Genomic DNA, 19,851 nt, shown 5'->3' with positions numbered 1-19,851 from the left:
ATACCACCACCCCAGAATTCAAGCATGCAGTTCAGGAGTCCATAGCTGAGCCTTGGCCCCCTAAAATCCTCCAGAAACGAAGCCAGTCGACCGTACTCACCTTGTACTACAACCAAATCTCCAAGGACACCAAACAGGATAAAAGAAAAAAATAACCAACCAAAGGTCAGCAGCTTCAAAGATTGGAGGAACATCATCCCACAAAGATGAGAGAGAACCAGTGCAAGAACTCTGGCAACTCAAAAATCCAGAGTGCCTTCCTACCTCAAAAGGATTGCACTAGTGCCCCAGCAATGGTTCCTAACCAGGATGAGATGGCTGAAATGACAGAAATAGAATTCAGAATATGGATAAGAACAAAGATCATCGACACAGAGGAGAAAATTGAATCCCAATACAAGGAGTTTAAAGATTACAATAAAACAATGCAGGAGCTGATAGACAAAATGGCTTATTATAAGAAAGAACCAAACTGATTTAATAGAGCTGAAAAACGTGCTACAAGAATTTCATAATGTAATTGCAAGTTTTAACAGCAGAATTGACAAAAGTGGGGAAAAAAATCTCAGAGCTTGAAGACTGGCTCAACAAAATAACTCAGAGAAAAAGAACAAACAACAAAGAAGGATGAACAAAACTTCTGAGAAATAAGGGATTATGTAAAGAGACCCTCTATGACACCTGGGCATGCCTGAGAGGCAGAAAAATGAAGCAACTTGGAAAACGTATTTCAGGATATTGTCTACGAAAATCGGCCCAACCTCACTAGAGAGGCCAATATTCAAATTCAGGAAATGCAGAGAACCTCTGCAAAATACTTCACAAGAAGACCACGCAAGACACATAGTCATCAGATTCTCGAAATGAAAGAAAAAAATGTAAAAGGCAGTTGGAAAGAAAGGGCAGGTAACCTACAAAGAGAACCTCATTGAGTCAGCAACAGATCTGTCAGTAGAAACCCTACAAGCCAAAAGAGAATGGGGGCCTATATTCAGCACTCTTAAAGAAAATAATTTTCAACCAAAAATTTCACATCTGGCCAAACTAAGTTTTATAAGCAAAGGAGAAATAAGATCATTTTCAGAGAAGCAAATGCTTAGGGAATTTGGTAGCACCAAACATACCTTACAAGAAGTCCTGAAGGAATTGCTAAATATGGAAAGGAAGACCATTATTAAACACTATAAAAACACACTTAAGTACACAGGACAGTGATACTATATGCGGGCAAACGCATGCAGGGACACTGGCGGAGCCTGTGTTACTATAAAGTAACCACACCAACAAGTCTACATAATAATCAGCTAACAACATGATGACAGGATCAATACTAACCTTGAATACAAATGGGCTAAATGCCCCAATTAAAAGGTACAGGGTGGCTAGTTGGATAAAGAAGCAAAACTCAAAGGTATCCTATCTTCAAGAGACTCATGTGACATAAAATGACACCCATAGGCTCAAAGTAAAGAGATGGAGAAAAATCGACAAAGCAAATGGAAAACAGAAAAAAGCAGGTGTTGCAACCCTAATTTCAGAGAAAATAGACTTTAAACTAACAAAAATCAAATAAGACAAAGGGCATTACATAATGGTAAAGGGCTCAATATGAGACCTAATAATCCCACATACATATGCACCCAACACAGGCACATCAAGATACATAAAGAAAGTTCATAGAGAGCTATGAGGAGATTTAGATAACAACACAATAACAGTGGGAGACTGTTACACTCCACTGACAGTATTAGACATATCAGCAAGACAGAAAACTAACAAAGATATTCGGAACCTTAACTCAACACTTGACAAAATGGACCTAAGAGATAGCTACAGAACTCTCCACCTCAAAACAACAGACTACATTCTTCTCATCTGCACATGGCACATATTCCAAAATTGACCAAAAATTGAGCATAAAACAATCATCAGCAAATACAAAAACAAACAAATAAACAAACAAACAAACAAAAAACCATGAAATAACAACAACTACACCCTTGAACCACAGTACAATAAAAATAGAAATTGATGCTAAGAAAATCACTCAAAACCATATAATTAAATGGAAATGAAACAACCTTAATTTCATTATTTACCCAATGACTTCTGGGTAAATAATGAAATTAAGCCAGAAATCAAGAAATTCTTTGAAACGAATCACAACAAACATACAACGTATCAGAATCTCTGGGATACAAACAAGCAGTGTTAAAAGGGAAGTTTATAGTACTAACGTCCCATATCAAAAAGTTAGAAAGATCTCAAATTAACAACCCAAAAACACATCTAGAGGAACTATAGAAACAAGAGAAAACTAACCCCGAAGACAGTAGAAGACAAGAAATAACCAAATTCAAGCTAAACTGAAGGAAATTGAGACATGAAAAACTGTACAAAAGAGTGATGAATCCAGAAGCTGTTTCCTTGAAAGAAGTAATGAGAAAGATAGACATTTAGCTAGACTAATAAAGAGAAAAAGTGAGAAGATACAAATAAATGCAATCAGAAATGAAAAGGGGATAGAAATACAAAAATCCCTCAGAGACTATTACAAACACCCTTATGCACACAAGCTAGAAAACCTAAAGCAAATACATTCCTGAAAACATACAACTTCTGAAGATTGAAGGAAGAGACTGAATCCCTGAACAGACCAATAATGAGTTCCGAAACTGAGTCAGTAATAATGAGCCTAGCAAATAGCAAAAGCCCAAAACCAGATGGATTCACAACCAAATTCTACCAAATGTATAAGGAAGAGTTGGTATCATTTCTACTGAAACTCTTCTGAAAAAATAAGAAAGAGGGACTCCTTTCTAACTCATTCTATAAGACCAGCATCATCCTGATACCAAAACCTGGCATGGACACAACAAAAAACAAAAATTAAGGCCAATATACTTGATGAACATTGATGCAAAAATCCCCAATAAAATACTAGCAAACCAAATTAAGCAGCACATCAAAAAGCTAATCCACACCACAATCAAGTAGGCTTTATTTCTGGGAGGCAAGGTAGGTTTAACATATGCAAATCAATAAATGCTAGTACAGAACTGAAAACAAAAACCACATGATCACTCGAAAGATACAGAAAAGGTTTTCTGATGAAATGTAAGATCCCTTCATGTTAAAAACTCTCAAGAAACTAAGAATTGAAGAAACATACTTCAAAATAATAAGAGCCATCTCTAACAAGCCCATAGGCAACATCATACTAAATGGGCAAAAGATGGAAGCATTCTTCTTGAAACCAGAACAAGATAAGAATGTTCTCTCTCACCACTTCTATGCAACATAGCACTGGAAGTTCCAGCCAGAGCTATCAGGCAAGAGAAAGAAATAAAGGACATTCAAGCAGCAAGAAAGGAAGTCAAACTATCCCTCTGTGCAGACAATATGATTCTATACCTAGAAAACCCCATAGTCTCTGCCCAAAAGTTCCTTGATTTGATACACCACTTAAACAAAGTTTTAGGATGTGAAATCAATGTACAAAAATCAGCTACATTTCGATACACCAACAATATCCAAGCTGAAAGCCAAATCAAAAATACAATCCCATTCACAATTGCTACAAAAAGAGTAAAATACTTAGGAATACAGCTAACCCAGGGAGTAAAAGACCTCTACAATAAGAATTACAAAACACTGCTCACAGAAATCAGAGATGACACCAACAAATAGAAAAACATTCCATGCTAGTGGATAAGAATAATCAGTATTATCAAAATGACAATACGGCTGCCCAAAGCCATTTACAGATTCAATGCTATTCCTATCAAACTAACAATGTCATTCTTCACAGAATTAAAGAAAACTATTTTGAAATTCATATGGAACCATAAAAGACTGGAATAGCGAGACAATCCTAAGCAAAAATAACAAAGTTGAAGGCATCAAATTACCCAACTTAAAACTCTACTACAAGGCAACAATAACCAAAACAGTATGGTGTTGCTACAAAAACAGACACATAGACCCATGGAACAGAATAGAGATCCCAGAAATATTGCCAAATACCTACAATTATCTGATTTTTGACAAAATCTACAAAAATAAGCAATGGGGAAAGGACTCCTTATTCAATAGATGGTGCTGGGATAACTGGTTAGCCATATGCAGAATATTGAAAGTGGAACCCTCCTTACACAATAAACAAAAATTAACTCAAGTTGGATTAAAGTCTTAAACCTGAAACCAAAATCTATAAAAACTCTCGAAGATAACCTAGGAAATATCATTCTAGACCTAAGACTTGACAAAGACTTCATGGACAAAGATGCCAAAAGCAATTACAACAAAAACAAAAACGGACAAATGGGACCTAATTGAACTGAAGACCTTCTGCACAGCAAAATAAACAATCAACAGACTTAAAAGACAATCTACAGAATAAGAGAAGAAAATATTTGCAGACTATACATCCAACACAGGTCTAATATCCAGAATCTATAAGGAATTTAAACATTTTTTTAAAGTTCAGGAGTACAAGTACAGGCTTGTTACATAGGTAAACTTGTGTTACAGGGGTTTGTTGTACAGATTATTTCATCACACATGTATTAAGCGTAGTACCCATTAGTTATTTTTCCTGATCCTCTTCCTCCTCCCACCCTCCACCTTTTAATAGGCCCCAGTATGTGTTGTTCCCCCTCTATGTGTCCATGTGTTCTCATCATTTAGCTCCCACTTATAAGTGAGAACATGCAGTATTTGGTTTTCTGTTCCTGTGTTAGTTTGCTAAGAATAATGGCCTCCAGCTCCATCCATGTCCCTGCAAAGGGCATGATCTTGTTTTTTATGGGTATGTAGTATTCCATGGTGTATATGTACCACATTTTCTTTATCCAGTCTATCACTGATGGCATTTAGGTTGATTCCACGTCTTTGCTATTGTGAATAGTGCTGCAATGAACTTACACAAGCATGTGTCTTTACAGTAGAATTATTTATATTCTTTTGTGTATATGTACAGTTATGGGATTGCTGGGTAGAATGGTATCTCTGTCTTTAGGTCTTTGAAAAATTGCCACACTTCTTTTTGCCAACTTACAAGCAAAAAACAAACAACCTCATTAAAAAGTGGGCAAATGACATGAACAGACACTTTTCAAAAGAAGACATACATGTAGCTGACAAGCACATGAAAAAAACCTCAACATCACTGAACATTAGAAAAATGCAAAGCAAAACCACAATGAAATACCTTCTCACACCAGTCAGAATGGTTGTTATTAAAAAGTCAAAAAATGACAGATTCTGGTATGGTTGTGGAGAAAAGGTAATGCATATGCACTGCTGGTGGGAATCTAAACTAGTTCAGCCATTGTGAAAAGCAGTTTGGCAATTTGTCCAACAACTTAAAACAGAATCACCATTTGACCCAGAAATTCATTGAATCAAATGCTGATTCTGTTTTAAGTTCTTGGACTAATTGCCAAACTGTTTTCAACAATACGCAAAGGAGTATAAATCGTTCTACCATACAGACACTTGCACACCTATGTTCATCACAGCACTATTCACAATAACAATGACGTGGAATCAACCTAAATGCCCACTGATGGTATTTAGACTGGATAAAGGAAATGTGGTTCATCTATACCACGGAATACTATATAGCCATATAAAAGAATGAGATCATGTTCTTTGCAGGGACATGGACGGAACTGGAGGCTGTTATTCTTAGCAAACTAATGCAGAAACAGAAAGCCAAATACTGCATGTTCTTACTTATAAGTGGGAGCTAAACATTGAGTACATACAGACACAAAGAAGGGAACAACAGACCTACTTGAGGGTGGAGGGTGGGAGGAGGATGAGGATCAAAAAACTACCTATTGGGTACTGTGCTTATTACCTCAGCGATGAAATCATTTGTACACCAAACCACCACAAAATGCAATTTACCTATATAACAAACCTGTACATGTACCCCTCAACTTAATATAAAAGTTAAAAAAAAGAAGACACAAATCAATCTTGAAATGTTTTCATGATAAAATTCTATTAGGCAATAAAGTCAAGTTAATTATTTTAAAATAAAATAAATATTATGCCTTGCTGTCAGAACCCATGTTTACTGTTTTCTGTTCATTTGTTTGAGAAGTATGTTTACCATATATATTTTGGGCCTAATTCTTCCATCAAGAGGAGTGGGAACAAGTTGGCAAAAATGAAGGCCTGTGTCTTGCCCCAGACAACACTATCAATGTATCCTTTCCAGTTTTCAACATTCCCAAAGGAGCAAGTGCCAGTCTGGTATAACCAGAAACAAATCTTCTTCAGCATTTTCCTACCTATCATGGCTCCACAAAGGGTCTTTCAAGCCCTGTGACCAAATCCTCATTATGATGCTGGAAATTCTATTACCCCACTAGAATTTTGATCATTTTGCTTAATGCTTTGTCCCTATGTAAATATTGAAATATCCTTCAAGCCAGTCATTGCCAAATATACTCTAGTATAGATTAAATGAGTTATTCAGGCTTTTCTTGCAAGCTTTGATTTTATTAAATAGGGTATGAAGAACTTGAAAACACTGTGGAGGGAAGATGGAATCAGCACTGAAAGATACAAGAAGGAGAAAATGAAAGTGGAAATAGAGAGAGAAAAGCTATTTTTGTTATTTATTCACCCAAGTAGCATTTATTGCCAAGCACAGGGGACTTCTAATCTAGCCACAATTAAACTGGTGCTAACGGATAGTACTAACCACTTCTGTATATTTTATTATTTTGTTATTCAGATGTTCATTTTTAATAGATCTGCTAATTCCAGAAAAAATATTTTAGTCAAACTAACTAAAAGTGCCATTTTAGTTTTAACATTTTCACTTGTGCTTATAAATTAAATAAGTCCTCTTATATTTCAAAAAGTAAGATACAATTAATAGAAAACTAGCATTTATATATGATCAGTGAATATACTTTCCTAAAGTTGTCTATCTTTTTTTTTTGTTCTTGCAGCAAACAAGACTTTGAGTCTACAGATGAGGTAAGTGCAAAAATAGTTGAAAATCGAATATAGTGTAATAAGAGATTCTGATATTTGCAATAATAATATTCTTTTAGTTAAGTACCTTTACTAGACTGAAAATGCAGGTAAGTGAAAAAATTTGTGGCCATTTTGCCTTTAAAATTATATAAACACTACATATTTATAATAACTATAAAACTACTAATCATTCACAAAAATGTTTTATCAACTGTCACTTTGTGATTTGTCTATGCTTATTGCAATATTTATTTGAAATGTTCTATTTTTAATTTCTGTGTGTACATAGTAGGTGCATTTATTTATGGGGTACAAGACTTATTTCACTGACCACATATTCTCTGCTTTAGAAAACTGAAATCTGTATGATTAATTAAATAGCAAATTTAGTTTTAATATGCTTCAAAACCTTGTATGTGCCATGCCAGTCAGCAACTTAAAGTAAAAATATTTTCAAGTATTAATCTAGTACATATGCATATTATCTTAATAATTGCTTTTAATAGAATAATCAAATAGAGAAAAACCTATTTCAATGCAATAAAAAGCACAGTTCCCTCTTTTGTGATTTTAATCGTTTTTTCCAGTGTACTGGTATACTGCATTCATTACAATTATTCAGTAATTCCTAAATTACCTTTAAGAAATACTTCCCTTCAGCTCCTCACTTAAAATTAGTTGAAGCTGTTTCAGTGTTGTGGTGGCAACATCACAATCTTTCAAAAGTCACCACAGCTCTATGTAAATTCTCAGTAAAACCTGTAACACCCTTAATTTTTATTTCCCAAAGTTTTCATTATTTCAAAAATGAACTTCTAGAATGTCATATCACCCAAAAAAACTTCCAGTTTTTAAAAATATACAATGAATAAAGTGTGTAAAGGTATTTAATAGACCATTTTGCTTTTGTTTTAATTTCATTTTTTTAAAAATAGAAATGGAACTTCTCATTGGTTGCCCAAAGGTTTTCCCTCGAATGCGTGGAATTCAGGATTATTTTTATACTGTTTGTAATATAATTGATTTTTTAAAAATAAGAACTGATAAGGCTAGAAATTAAACTCATAGAAACTGTTTCTCAAAAAGTGAATCTTTTAATATTCCTAAAATATGTCCCATTACACAAAAGTCTGTGGATTGCTTTTCTTAAGATTGACATGTATCTGTTCCATGGATAAGCCTTTTTTTCTTACAGTCGGAAGACATTGAATCATTGATTCCTAAAGGATTATCAGAGTTTACAAAACAGCAAATTCGCTACATTCTGCAGGTGAGATGGGGTCAAGCGTGGATGTGTGAAATCAACACTAACAAACAACTTCCTAGGTTGCTTCCCTTGATTAAGAACAGAAAGTCCCAAATTAAAATCCTCTTTCCTAAGAGTTGATGATTCTTTGATTAGACTAGGGTTATATTTCAGTTTAGTGAGATCACCAAAAAGTATATTGAATGACTAGCATCTGGGAACACATTCTGGAAATATTATTCCCTTCTATAGAATGCCCTTATTTACCCCTCAGCACTTTAGTACAATCTGACTCTATCTCATAGTTTTTGCCTTCCTCTTCTCCATTCCACCCTCTTTCCTACCACACGCACCCTATCTCATCATTGGCAAGGAGAAATGGAAAGGCCAATTCCTTACTTTTCCAGAATTGTGGTAGAGACCACTGGAACAGTAAATTCCCCATGAGGAAGGGAGAGACCACAGATCAAGACAGATAATAAGGACTGGGCGCGGTGGCTCACGCCTGTAATCCCAGCACTTTGGGAGGCTGAGGTGGGCGGATCCCTTGATGTCAGGAGTTTGAGACCAGCCTGGTCAGCATGGTAAAACCCTGTCTCTCTACTAAAAATACAAAAATAAGCCGGGCATGTTGGTGCATGCCTGTAATCCCAGCTACTTGGGAGGCTGAAGCAGGAGAATCGCTTGAATACAGGAGGTGGAGATTGCAGTGAGCTGAGATCGCACCACTGCACTGCAGCCTGGGCAACAAAGCAAGACTCCGTCTCAAAAAAAAAAAAAAAAAAAAAAAAAAAAAAAAAAAAAAAAAAAAAAAAAAAAAAAAAGATAGATGCTAAGAAAATATGACTAAAAAGAAGAGTACATGTTTTTCCAACAAATGAACCTAAAGATAATCTAGTTTTGTCTGGTGACGCCAATTTCTAAGTTTGATATTTGGTCTCAGGTCTTTGTTGATCACCAAAGTATTGAACCTGGTATAATGTTTATGAAAATTAAATGAAATATTATTTTTAGTGACAAACAGTCTGTATTATAGATGGTGGTTTGAGGAACACATATGCTCCTCAAAACCTGAATCTGGGAGCCATTCTTGATATTATCTCTGGTGGTGGGATGTCCATCCAACGTGCATTCCAGGTCTATTTTTTTTTTAAAACTCTTTCTGAGGATCTTTGCGTCTAAGTTCATGAGACACATTGGTTTATAGGTTTGTAGTTTTCTTTTCTTTCTTTTTTTCGGTACTCTCTTTGGTTTTGATATCAGGGTAATACAAGTTTCATAAAATGAGTTAGGAAATGTTTCTTCCATTTCTATTTTCTAGAAGACTCTGAATATTTGTTGCTAATTCCTTTTTAACATTTGATAGAATTCTCCAGTGAAAATATCTGGGCCTGGAGATTTGGTTTAGGGGAATAAAAAAACTAAATTCAATTCCTTAATAGTTACAGGGATCTTCAAATGATTTATTTTATATTGGGTGAGTTATGGTATCTTGTGTTTATCAAAGAAGTAGTCCATTCCATCTAAGTTGTCAAATCTATGCATGTATAGTTGTTCGTGTTGTTTATAGTATTTTATCCTTTTGATGGCTGTACTGCTATTCTCTATTTAATTCTTGATATTAATAATTAGTGTCTTCTGTTTTTCTTCTTTGTCAATCTTGTCAGAGGCTTATCAATTTTATTGACTTTTTCAAATAAGCAGATTTTAGTTTCATTGGTCTTCGCTATTGTTTTTCTGTTTTCAGTTTCATTGATTTCTGTTTTAAAAGAATGAATTTTAATGGTCTTACCACAAAAATGATAAGTTTCTGTTCTTATCTGTATTACGCCCTATCTTTGCTTGCTTTTGGTATATTTTGCTCTTATTTGTCTAGGTGCTTGACATAGGAACTTAGGTTATTGATTTGGAACCTCTCTTGTTTTCTAATATAAGCATTTAGTGCTACAATTTCCCTTTTAGCATGGCTTTAACTTTCTTTTGATTAATGTTTGTGTGGTTTGATTATTGTCCAACTTTTTACTATCATATATATACATATATATATGCAAAATTTTCATTTTATTTGAAGCGAGTATCTTATAGATACGGGAGTGGGATTTTTTTTCTTTATCCTCTCAGTCAATCTCTGTCTTTTATTTATTTTGTATATTTAGATAAGTTGCAGTTATTGTTATGTTAGGGCTAGATCAGTCATTTTGTTTTGTTTCCTGTTTGTTGTCTCTAATTTTTGTTTCCCTGTTTTCTTTGTCCTGCTTTCCCATGGATTACTTGAACATGTTTTAGAATTCCACTTTAATTTGTCTCTAGTACCCTTGCTTGTATCTCTTACTATGGCTTTTTAGTGGTTGCTCTAAGTATTACATTGTATATTATTTTAAACCATTTAAACACTTAGCCCAGTGTACTGGTGTTGATATTTCACCAGTTTCAGTGAAATGTATAAAATTTTGCTTCCTTTACATATCTTTATTATCTGCATTTATAATTGTCTTAAATATTCTCTCTACATACATTGAGAACTACATTAGACAGTGTTACTAAATTTTGCTTCAACCACTTAACATAATTTAGAAAATTCTAGAAAAGTTTCCAGGGCAAGATGGCTGAATAGGAACAGCTTGGGTCTGCAGCTCCCAGAGAGATCAATGCAGAAGACAAATGATTTCTGCATTTTGAACTAAGGTACCCAGCTCATCTCATTGGGACTGGTTAGACAGTGGGTGCAGCCCACAGAGGGCAAGCAGAAGCAGAGTGGGATGTCACCTCACCCGGGAAGTGCAAGGGGTTGGGGAACTCCTTTCCCTAGCCAAGGGAAGCGGTGAGGGACTGTGCCATGAGGAACTCTGCACTCTGGCCCAGATACAATACATTTCCCACGGTCTTCAAAACCCATAAACCAGGAGATAACCTCGGGTGCCTACACCATCAGGGCCCTGGGTTTCAAGCACAAAACTGGGTGGCCATTTGGGCAGACACTGAGCTAGCTGCAGGAGTTTTTTTTTTTTTTTTCATAACCTAGTGGCACCTGGAACACCAGTGAGACAGAACCCTTCACTCCCCCGGAAAGGGGGCTGAAGCCAGGGAGCCAAGTGGTCTAGCTCAGTGGATCCCACCCCCATGGAGCCCAGCATGCTAAGATCCACTGGCTTGAAATTCTTGCTGCCAGCAGAGCAGTCTGAAGGCAACCTGGGACACTCAAGCTTGGTGCGGGGGAGAGGCATCCACCATTACTAAGGCTTGAGTAGGAGGTTTTCCCCTCACAGTGTAAACAAAGTTGCCAGGAAGTTCAAACTGGGTGGACCCCATCACAGCTCAGCAAAGCCTCTGTAGCCAGACTGCCTCTCTAGATTCCTCCTCTCTGGGCAGGTCATCTCTGAAAGAAAGGCAGTAGCCCCAGTCAGGGGCTTACAGATAAAAGTCCCATCTCCCTGGGACAGAGCACCTGAGGGAAGGGGCAGCTGTGGGTGCAGCATCAGCATACTTAAACGTTCCTGCCTGCTGGCTCTGAAGAGAGCAGCAGATCTCCCAGCACAGTGATCTAGCTCTGCTAAGGGACAGACTGCCTCCTCAACTGGTTCTGACGCCTGGGCCCCCTGACTAGGAGATATCTCCCAGCAGGGGTCTATGGTCACCTCAAACAGGAGAGCTCCAGCTGGCGTTGTGTGGGTACCCCTCTGGGATGAAGCTTCCAGAGGAAGGAACAGGCAGCAATCTTTGCTGTTCTGCAGCCTCTGCTGGTGATACCCAGGCAAACAGGGTCTGGAGTGGACCTCCAGGAAACTCCAGCAGACGTGCAGCAGAGGGGCCTATTAGAAGGAAAACTAACAAAAAGAAAGGAATAGCATGAACATCAACAGAAAGGATGTCCACACACAAACCACTTCCGAAGGTCACTGACATCAAAGGCCAAAGGTAGATAAATCCACAAAGATGAGGAAAAAACAGTGGAAAAAGGCTGAAAATTCCAAAAACCAGAATGACTCTTCTCCTCCAAAGGATCTCAACTCCTTGCCGGGAAGGTGAACAAAACTGGATGGGGAATGAGTTTGACGAATTGACAGAGGTAGGCTTCAGAAGGTGGGTAGTAACAAACTCCTCCGAGCTAAAGGAGCATGTTCTAACCCAATGCAAGGAAGCTAAGAACCTTGAAAAAAGGTTAGAGGAATTGCTAACTAGAATAACCAGTTTAGAGAAGAACATAAATGACGTGATGGAGCTGAAAAACACAGCACGAGAACTTCTTGAAGCATACACAAGTATCAATAGCCAAATTGATCAAGCAGAATAAAGGATATCCCAGATTGAAGATCAATTTATCCAAATAAAGCAAGAAGACAAGATTAGAGAAAAAACAATGAAAAAGAATGAACAAAGCCTCCAAGAAATATGGGACTATGTGAAAAGATCAAATCTACGTTTGATTGGTACACCTGAAAGTGATGGGGAGCATTGAACCAAGTTGGAAAGCACTCTTTAGGATATTATCCAGGAGAACTTCCCCAACCTAGCAAGACCAGCCAACATTCAAATTCAGGAAACACAGAGAGCACCAAAAAGATACTCCTTGAGAAGAGCAAACCCAAGACACATAATCGTTAGATTCACCAAGGTTGAAATGAAGGAAAAAATGTCAAGGGCAGCCAGAGAGAAAGGTCGGGTTACCCACAAAGGGAAGCCCATCAGACTAATAGTGGATCTTTCTGCAAAAACCCTACAAGGCAGAAGAGAGTAGGGGACAATATTCAACACTCTTAAAGAAAAGAATTTTCAACCCAGAATTTCATATCCGGTTAAAGTAAACTTCACAAGCAAAGGAGAAATAAAATCCTTTACAAACAAGCAAATACTGAGAGATTTTGTCACAACCAGGCCTGCCTTACAAGAGCTCCTGGAGGAAGCACTAAATATGGAAAGGAAAAACCAGTTCCAGCCACTACCAAAATATAAAAAATTGTAAAGACCATCGACACTATGAAGAAACTGCATCAACTAACGGGCAAAGTAACCAGCTGGCATCATAATGACAGGATCAAATTCACACATAACTATGTTAACCTTAAATGTAAAAGGGCTAAATGCCCCAGTTAAAAGGCACAGACTGGCAAACTGGATAAAGAGTGAACACCCATCAGTGTGCTGTATTCAGGAGACCATCTCACATGCAAAGACACACATAGGTTCAAAATAAAGGGATGGAGGAAGATTTACCAAGCAAATGGAAAGAAAAAAAAAAAGCAGGGGTTGCAATCCTAGTCTGTGATAAAACAGACTTTAAACCAATTAAGATTTTAAAAAGACAGAGAAGGGCATTACATAATGGTAAAGGGATTGATGCAACAAGAAGAGCTACCTATCCTAAATATATATGCACCCAATACAGGAGCACCCAGATTCATAAAGTAAGTTCTTAGAGACCTACAAAGAGACTTAGACTCCCATACAATAATAGTCGGAGACTTTAACAGCCTACTGTTAATATTAGACAGATCAATGTGACATAAAATTCAAAAGGATATTCAGGACTTGAACTCTGCCCTAGGCCAAGTAGACCTAATAGACATCTACAGAATTCTCCACCCCAAATCAACAGAATGTACATTATTCTCAGCACTACATCACACTTATTCTAAAATCTACCACACAATTGGTAGTAAAACACTTCTCAGCAAATATAAAGCAACAAAAATCATAAGAAACAGTCTCTCTGACCACAGTGCAATCAAATTAGAACTCGGGATTAATAAACTCACTCAAAACCGCACAATTACATGGATACTGAACTATCTACTCCTGAATGACTACTGGGTAAATAACGAAATCAAGGTAGAAATAAACAAGTTCTTTGAAATCAATGAGAACAAAGACACAACATACCAGAATCTCTGGGACACATTTAAAGCAGTGTTTAGAGGGAAATTTATAGCACTAAATGCCCACAGGAGAAAGTGGAAAAGATCTAAAATCAACATCCTAACATCACAATTAAAAGAACTAGAGAAGCAAGAGCAAACAAATTCAAAACCTAGCAGAAGACAAGAAATAACTAAAATCAGAACAGAACTGAGGGAGATACAGACAGGAAATACTCTTCAAAAAAATCAATGAATCCAGGAGCTGGTTTTTTTGAAAATATTAACAAAATAGATAGACCACTAGCCAGACTAATAAAGAAGAAAAGAGAGAAAAATAGACACAATAAAAAATCATAAAGGGGATATCACCACTGATCCCACAGAAATACAAACTACCATCAGAGAATACTATAAACACATCTAAGCAAATAGACCAGAAAAACTAGAAGAAATGGAAAAATTCCTAGAAACATACACCCTCCCAAGGCTAAACCAGGAAGAAGTTGAATCCCTGAATAGACCAATAACAAGTTCTGAAATTGAGGCAGTAATTAATAGCCTACCAACCAAAAAAACAAAAACAAAAACAAAAACAAAAACAAACAAACAAACAAAAACAAAGAAAGAAAAAACAAAAAGCCCAGGACCAGACAGATTCACAGCCAAATTCTACCAGAGGGACAAAGAGGAGCTGGTAACATTCCTTCTGAAACTATTCCAAACAATAGTAAAAGAGAGACTCCTCCCTAACTCATTTTATGAGGCCAGCATCATCCTGATACCAAAACCTGGTAGAGACAGAACAAAAAAAGGAAATTTCAGGCCAATATCCCTGATTAACATCAATGCAAATATCCTCAATAAAATACAGGCAAACTGAATTCAGCAGCATATCAAAAAGCTTATCCACCAAGATCAAGTCAGCTTCATCACCAGAATGCAAGGCTGATTCAACATATGCAAATCAATAAACATAATCCATTACATAAACAGAACAAATGACAAAAACCACATGATTATCTCAATAGAGGCAGAAAAGGCCTTTGATAAAATTCAACACCCCTTCATGCTAAAAACTCTCAATAAACTAGGTATTGATGGAACATATCTCAAAATAATAAGAACCATTTATGACAAACCCACAGCCAATATCATACTGAATGGGCAAAAGCTGGAAGCATTCTCTTTGAAAACTGGCACAAGACAGGGATGCCCTCTTTCACTACTCCTATTCAACACAGTATTGGAAGTTCTGGCCAGGACAACCAGGCAAGTGAAAGAAATAAAGGGTATTCAAATAGCAAGAGAGGAAGTCAAATTGCCTCTGTTTGCAGCTGACATGATTGTATATTTAGAAAACCCCATTGTCTCAACCCAAAATCTCCTTAAGGTGATAAGCAACTTCAGCAAAGTCTCAAGATACAAAATCAATGTGCAAAAATCACAGACATTCCTATACACTAATAATAGACAAACAGAGAGCCAAATCATGAGTGAACTCACATTCACAATTGCTACAAAGAGAATAAAATACCTAGGAATTCAACTTATAAGGGATGTGAAGGACCTCTTCCAGGAGAGCTACAAACCACTGCTCAAGGAAATAAGAGAGGACACAAACAAATGGAAAAACATTCCATTCTTATGGATAGGAAGAATCAATATCTTGAAAATGGTCATATTAGTTAAAGTAATTTATAGATTCAGTGTTAACCCTATCAAGCTACCACTGAGTTTCTTCACAGAATTAGAAAAAATACTTTAAATTACATATGGAACCAAAAAAAGAGCCCATATATCCAAGAAAATCCTAAGCAAAAAGAACAAAGCTTGGAGGCATCATGCTACCTGACTTCAAACTATACTACAAGGTTACAGTAACTAAAACAGCATAGTACCAGTACCAAAACAGAGAGATAGACCAATGGAACAGAACAGAGGCCTCAGAAATAATGCCACACATTTACAACCATTGGATCTTTGACAAACTGGACAAAAACAATGGGAAAAGGATTCCCTATTTAATAAATAATGCTGGGAAAACTGGCTAGCCATATGCTGAAAACTGAAACTGGACCCCTTCCTTACATCTTATACAAAAATTAACTCAAAATGGATTAAAGACTTATATGTAAGACCTAAAACCATAAAACTCTAGAAGAAAACCTAGGCAATACCATTCAGGACATAGGCATGGGAAAGACTTCATGACTAAAACACCAAAAGCAATGGCAACAAAAACAAAAATTGACAAATGGGATCTAATTGAACTAAAGAGCTTCTGCACAGCAAAAGAAACTATCACCAGAGTCAACAGGCACCCTACAGAATGGGAGAAAATTTTTGCAATCTATTCATCTGACAAAGGACTAATACTGAGAATCTACAAATAACTTAAACAAATTTACAAGACAAAAACAACCCCATCAAAAAGTGGCCAAATGGGCCGGGCGCGGTGGCTCAAGCCTGTAATCCCAGCACTTTGGGGGCCGAGACGGGCGGATCACGAGGTCAGGAGATCGAGACCATCCTGGCTAACACGGTGAAACCCCATCTCTACTAAAAAATACAAAAAACTAGCCGGGCGAAGTGGCGGGCGCCTGTGGTCCCAGCTACTCGGGAGGCTGAGGCAGGAGAATGGCGTAAACCCGGGAGGTGGAGCTTGCAGTGAGCTGAGATCCGGCCACTGCACTCCAGCCTGGGTGACAGAGCCAGACTCAGTCTCAAAAAAAAAAAAAAAAAAAAAAAAAGTGGCCAAATGATATGAACAGACATTTCTCAAAATAAGACATTAATGCAGCCAACAAATATAGGAAAAAATGCTCATCATCATTGGTCATTAGAGCAATGCAAATCAGAACCACAATGAGATACCATCTCATGTCAGTTAGAAAGGCGATCATCAAATAGTCAGGAAAAAACAAATGCTTGAGAGCATGTGGAGAAATAGGAACACTTTTAGACTGTTGGTTGGAGTGTAAGTTAGTTTAACCAGTGTGACGCTTCCTCAAGGATCTAGAACTAAAAATACCATTTGACTCAGCAATCCCATTACTGGGTATATACCCAAAGATTATAAATCATTCTACTATAAAGACACATGCACATGTATGTTTATTGCAGCACTATTCACAATAGTAAAGACTTGGAACCAACCCAAATTGCCCATCAATGATAGACTACATAAAGAAAATGTGGGACATATGTACCATGGAATACTATGCAGCCATAAAAAAGGATGAATTCATGTCCTTTGCAGGGACATGGATGAGGCTGGAAACCATCATTTGCAGCAAACTGGCACAGAAACAGAAAACCAAACACCTCATGTTCTCACTCATAAGTGGGAGTTGAACAGTGAGAACACATGGGAACATCACACACCAGGGCCTGTCATGGGGTGAGGGGTTAGGGGAGGCATAGCATTAGAAGAAACACCTAATGTAGACGACAGTTTGATGGGTGCAGTAAACCACCATAGCACATGCATACCTATGTAAGAAACCTGCACATTCTGCACATGTATCCCAGAACTTAAAGTATAATAAAAAAAGAAAACTCTAGAAAAGAAGGAAAACCTATTATATTTACCATATTTTTGCTTGCCATGCTATATCTTCCTTCTTAATGTTCCAAATTCTTTCTTTTATCCTTTTCTTTTCTTTAGGCAACTTCTTTTAGCTATTCTTTAAGGTTAGGTCTGCTAGTGACAAATTATTTTCATTTTCCCTCATCCGAAAATGTGATTTTCCCTCCATTCCTAAAGGATAATTTCACTGCATATAGAATTTACAGTTGACAATTATTTTCTTTCAGTACTTAAAAAATAATATGCTAGTTCCTTCTGGGCTTCATGATTTGTAATGAGAAATCTGTTGTCATTTGAATTGTTATTCCCAATAATTAATGTTTTTCTTGCTGCTTTGAAAATTTTTAGTCTGTCTTTAGTTTAAAGAAGTTTGACTCTGATTTGCCTGGTAATGGATTTCTTTGGGTTTATCCTGTTTGGGATATGCTCAGCTTCTTGAATATGTATGTTACCAGGTTTTACTAATTTGGAAAACTTCTCAGTCATAATTTTTTAAACATTTTTTCAGCTCCATCCTCTTTCTCCTTTCCTTCCAGAACTCTGAACATGAAAACTAGATATGTGGTATACACCCACAGGCCCTTAGGCTCTGTTTAATTTTTTCTAATCTATTTGTTTCTGATATTCAGATTATATACTTTATTTTATTCTATCTTTAAGTTCACTAATTCTTTCCTGTGTTCTCTCTATTCTGCTTTTTAGCCTACCTCTTGAGAGTTTTGTTGTTTTGGTTTGGTTTTTGTTTCTTTGTCTTGTTATTGTCCTTTTCAGTTCTAAAATTTCCATTTAGGTATTCTTTATGTCTTCTATTTATTTGCTGAGACTTATTTTGTTGTTGAGACAATGTATTTTTACAGTCTCTTTGCAACTTCTTGTTGAAGTATTTATGATGATTGTTTTACACACTTTATCAGATAATTCTAACATTTCTATTATCTTGATGTTGTCATCAATTAAGTGTTTTTTCTTATTGAGTTATTTGTTGTTCTTGGAATTATGAGTGATTTTCAATTGACCCTGAACATGCCTGATCTTGTTTGATCTCAGAAGCTAAGCAGGATTGAGCCTGGCTAGTACTTGGATAGGAGACCTGGCCATTTTTATGTTGTAGTTCTCTGAGTCTTATTCAAATATTCAAATATCAGTGAAAGTGTGTGCACTACCTATTGTTGCCAGCTGGTGGTGGAAGTGGAGGTTCCCTCACTCAGCTTCTCTTGATGCAATAGGGTGAAAGTCCAAGCTCCCTTCACAGTCTCAACTGACATCACAGTGCATGAAATTTCATTTTTGGCCAGTAGGAATGAAAGCACCATCTCTTCACTCTGCCTTTTCTGACACCATCCCAGTGAATGGTGTTGTGTACCTCCCTAGAGCCTGACAAGGGGGCAGTCTAAGCTCTCTTCTTTGCCGTCGATTGTCTGTGTGGAAGTAGAGTTGCAGTTTCTTCTGTGGTGTTTGGCTAAGATAGAGTGGTTACTATCTAAAAGTTTTCTGTCCTGCTAGGCTGACCCTTTTATGGTCCTTTGGCTAGAGAGAGAATTCTCTTTTCAGGACTTTTGTTGTCCATTGATGTAACTAGATTACCAGCTTCCCCAACACTGATCTAATATATGAAGCAAAAAGAAAATCCAGGAACTCACTGCTGTGTCATTTCTCAGGTCCCAAGATTCATAACCAATCATTTCTCTTGTCACCAATTTGAGTCTTTTTATATTTATTTTATATATAATGTCCAAGGTTTTTAGTTGTACTTAACAGGAAGGCTAGGGAAAAGTATTTTTTTTTCTTTCTTTTTTTTATGAAGCAACAAAAGCAGAGATTTATCGAAAGCGAAAGCACACTCCACAGGGTGGGAGTGGGCTGAGCAATTGGCTCAAGAGCGCAGTTACAGAATTTTATGTGATTTAAATGCCCTCTAGAGGTTTCCCACTGGTAACTTGGTGTACACTCTATGTAAATGAAGTACTGGCCCGTTATCAGTCGGATTGGTTGCAGAAAGTGACCAATCAGAGGCTAAAGTTACAAAGTTATGCCTTAAACAATGTCTGATTGGTTGTGGAAAGTATTTCTACTCCATCTTCCCAGAAGCTGAAGTTGTCTGTTTTTTAAACAATTTTTCTTTAATGAAATAAGAATAATCTAGTAAAAGAGTGTCCTCT

General features: G+C 36.9%; 1 protein-coding gene across 1 annotated transcript in view; it reads left to right on the top strand.

Moving 5' to 3' along the window:
• Positions 1–19,851, top strand: part of POF1B (POF1B actin binding protein) — a 102,755-nt gene that overhangs the window by 55,568 nt on the left and 27,336 nt on the right. The window contains exons 7-8 of the mRNA XM_050776503.1: positions 6,975–7,002; positions 8,198–8,272. Coding sequence (XP_050632460.1) covers positions 6,975–7,002; positions 8,198–8,272 — 103 coding nt within the window. The remainder of the gene's footprint in view (positions 1–6,974; positions 7,003–8,197; positions 8,273–19,851) is intronic.

The sequence above is a fragment of the Macaca thibetana genome, chromosome X (genome assembly GCF_024542745.1).
Source record: "Macaca thibetana thibetana isolate TM-01 chromosome X, ASM2454274v1, whole genome shotgun sequence".
NCBI lineage: Eukaryota > Metazoa > Chordata > Mammalia > Primates > Cercopithecidae > Macaca > Macaca thibetana.
Note: the sequence above shows the minus strand (reverse complement) of the source record. Positions and strands in the feature narration are given on the sequence as shown.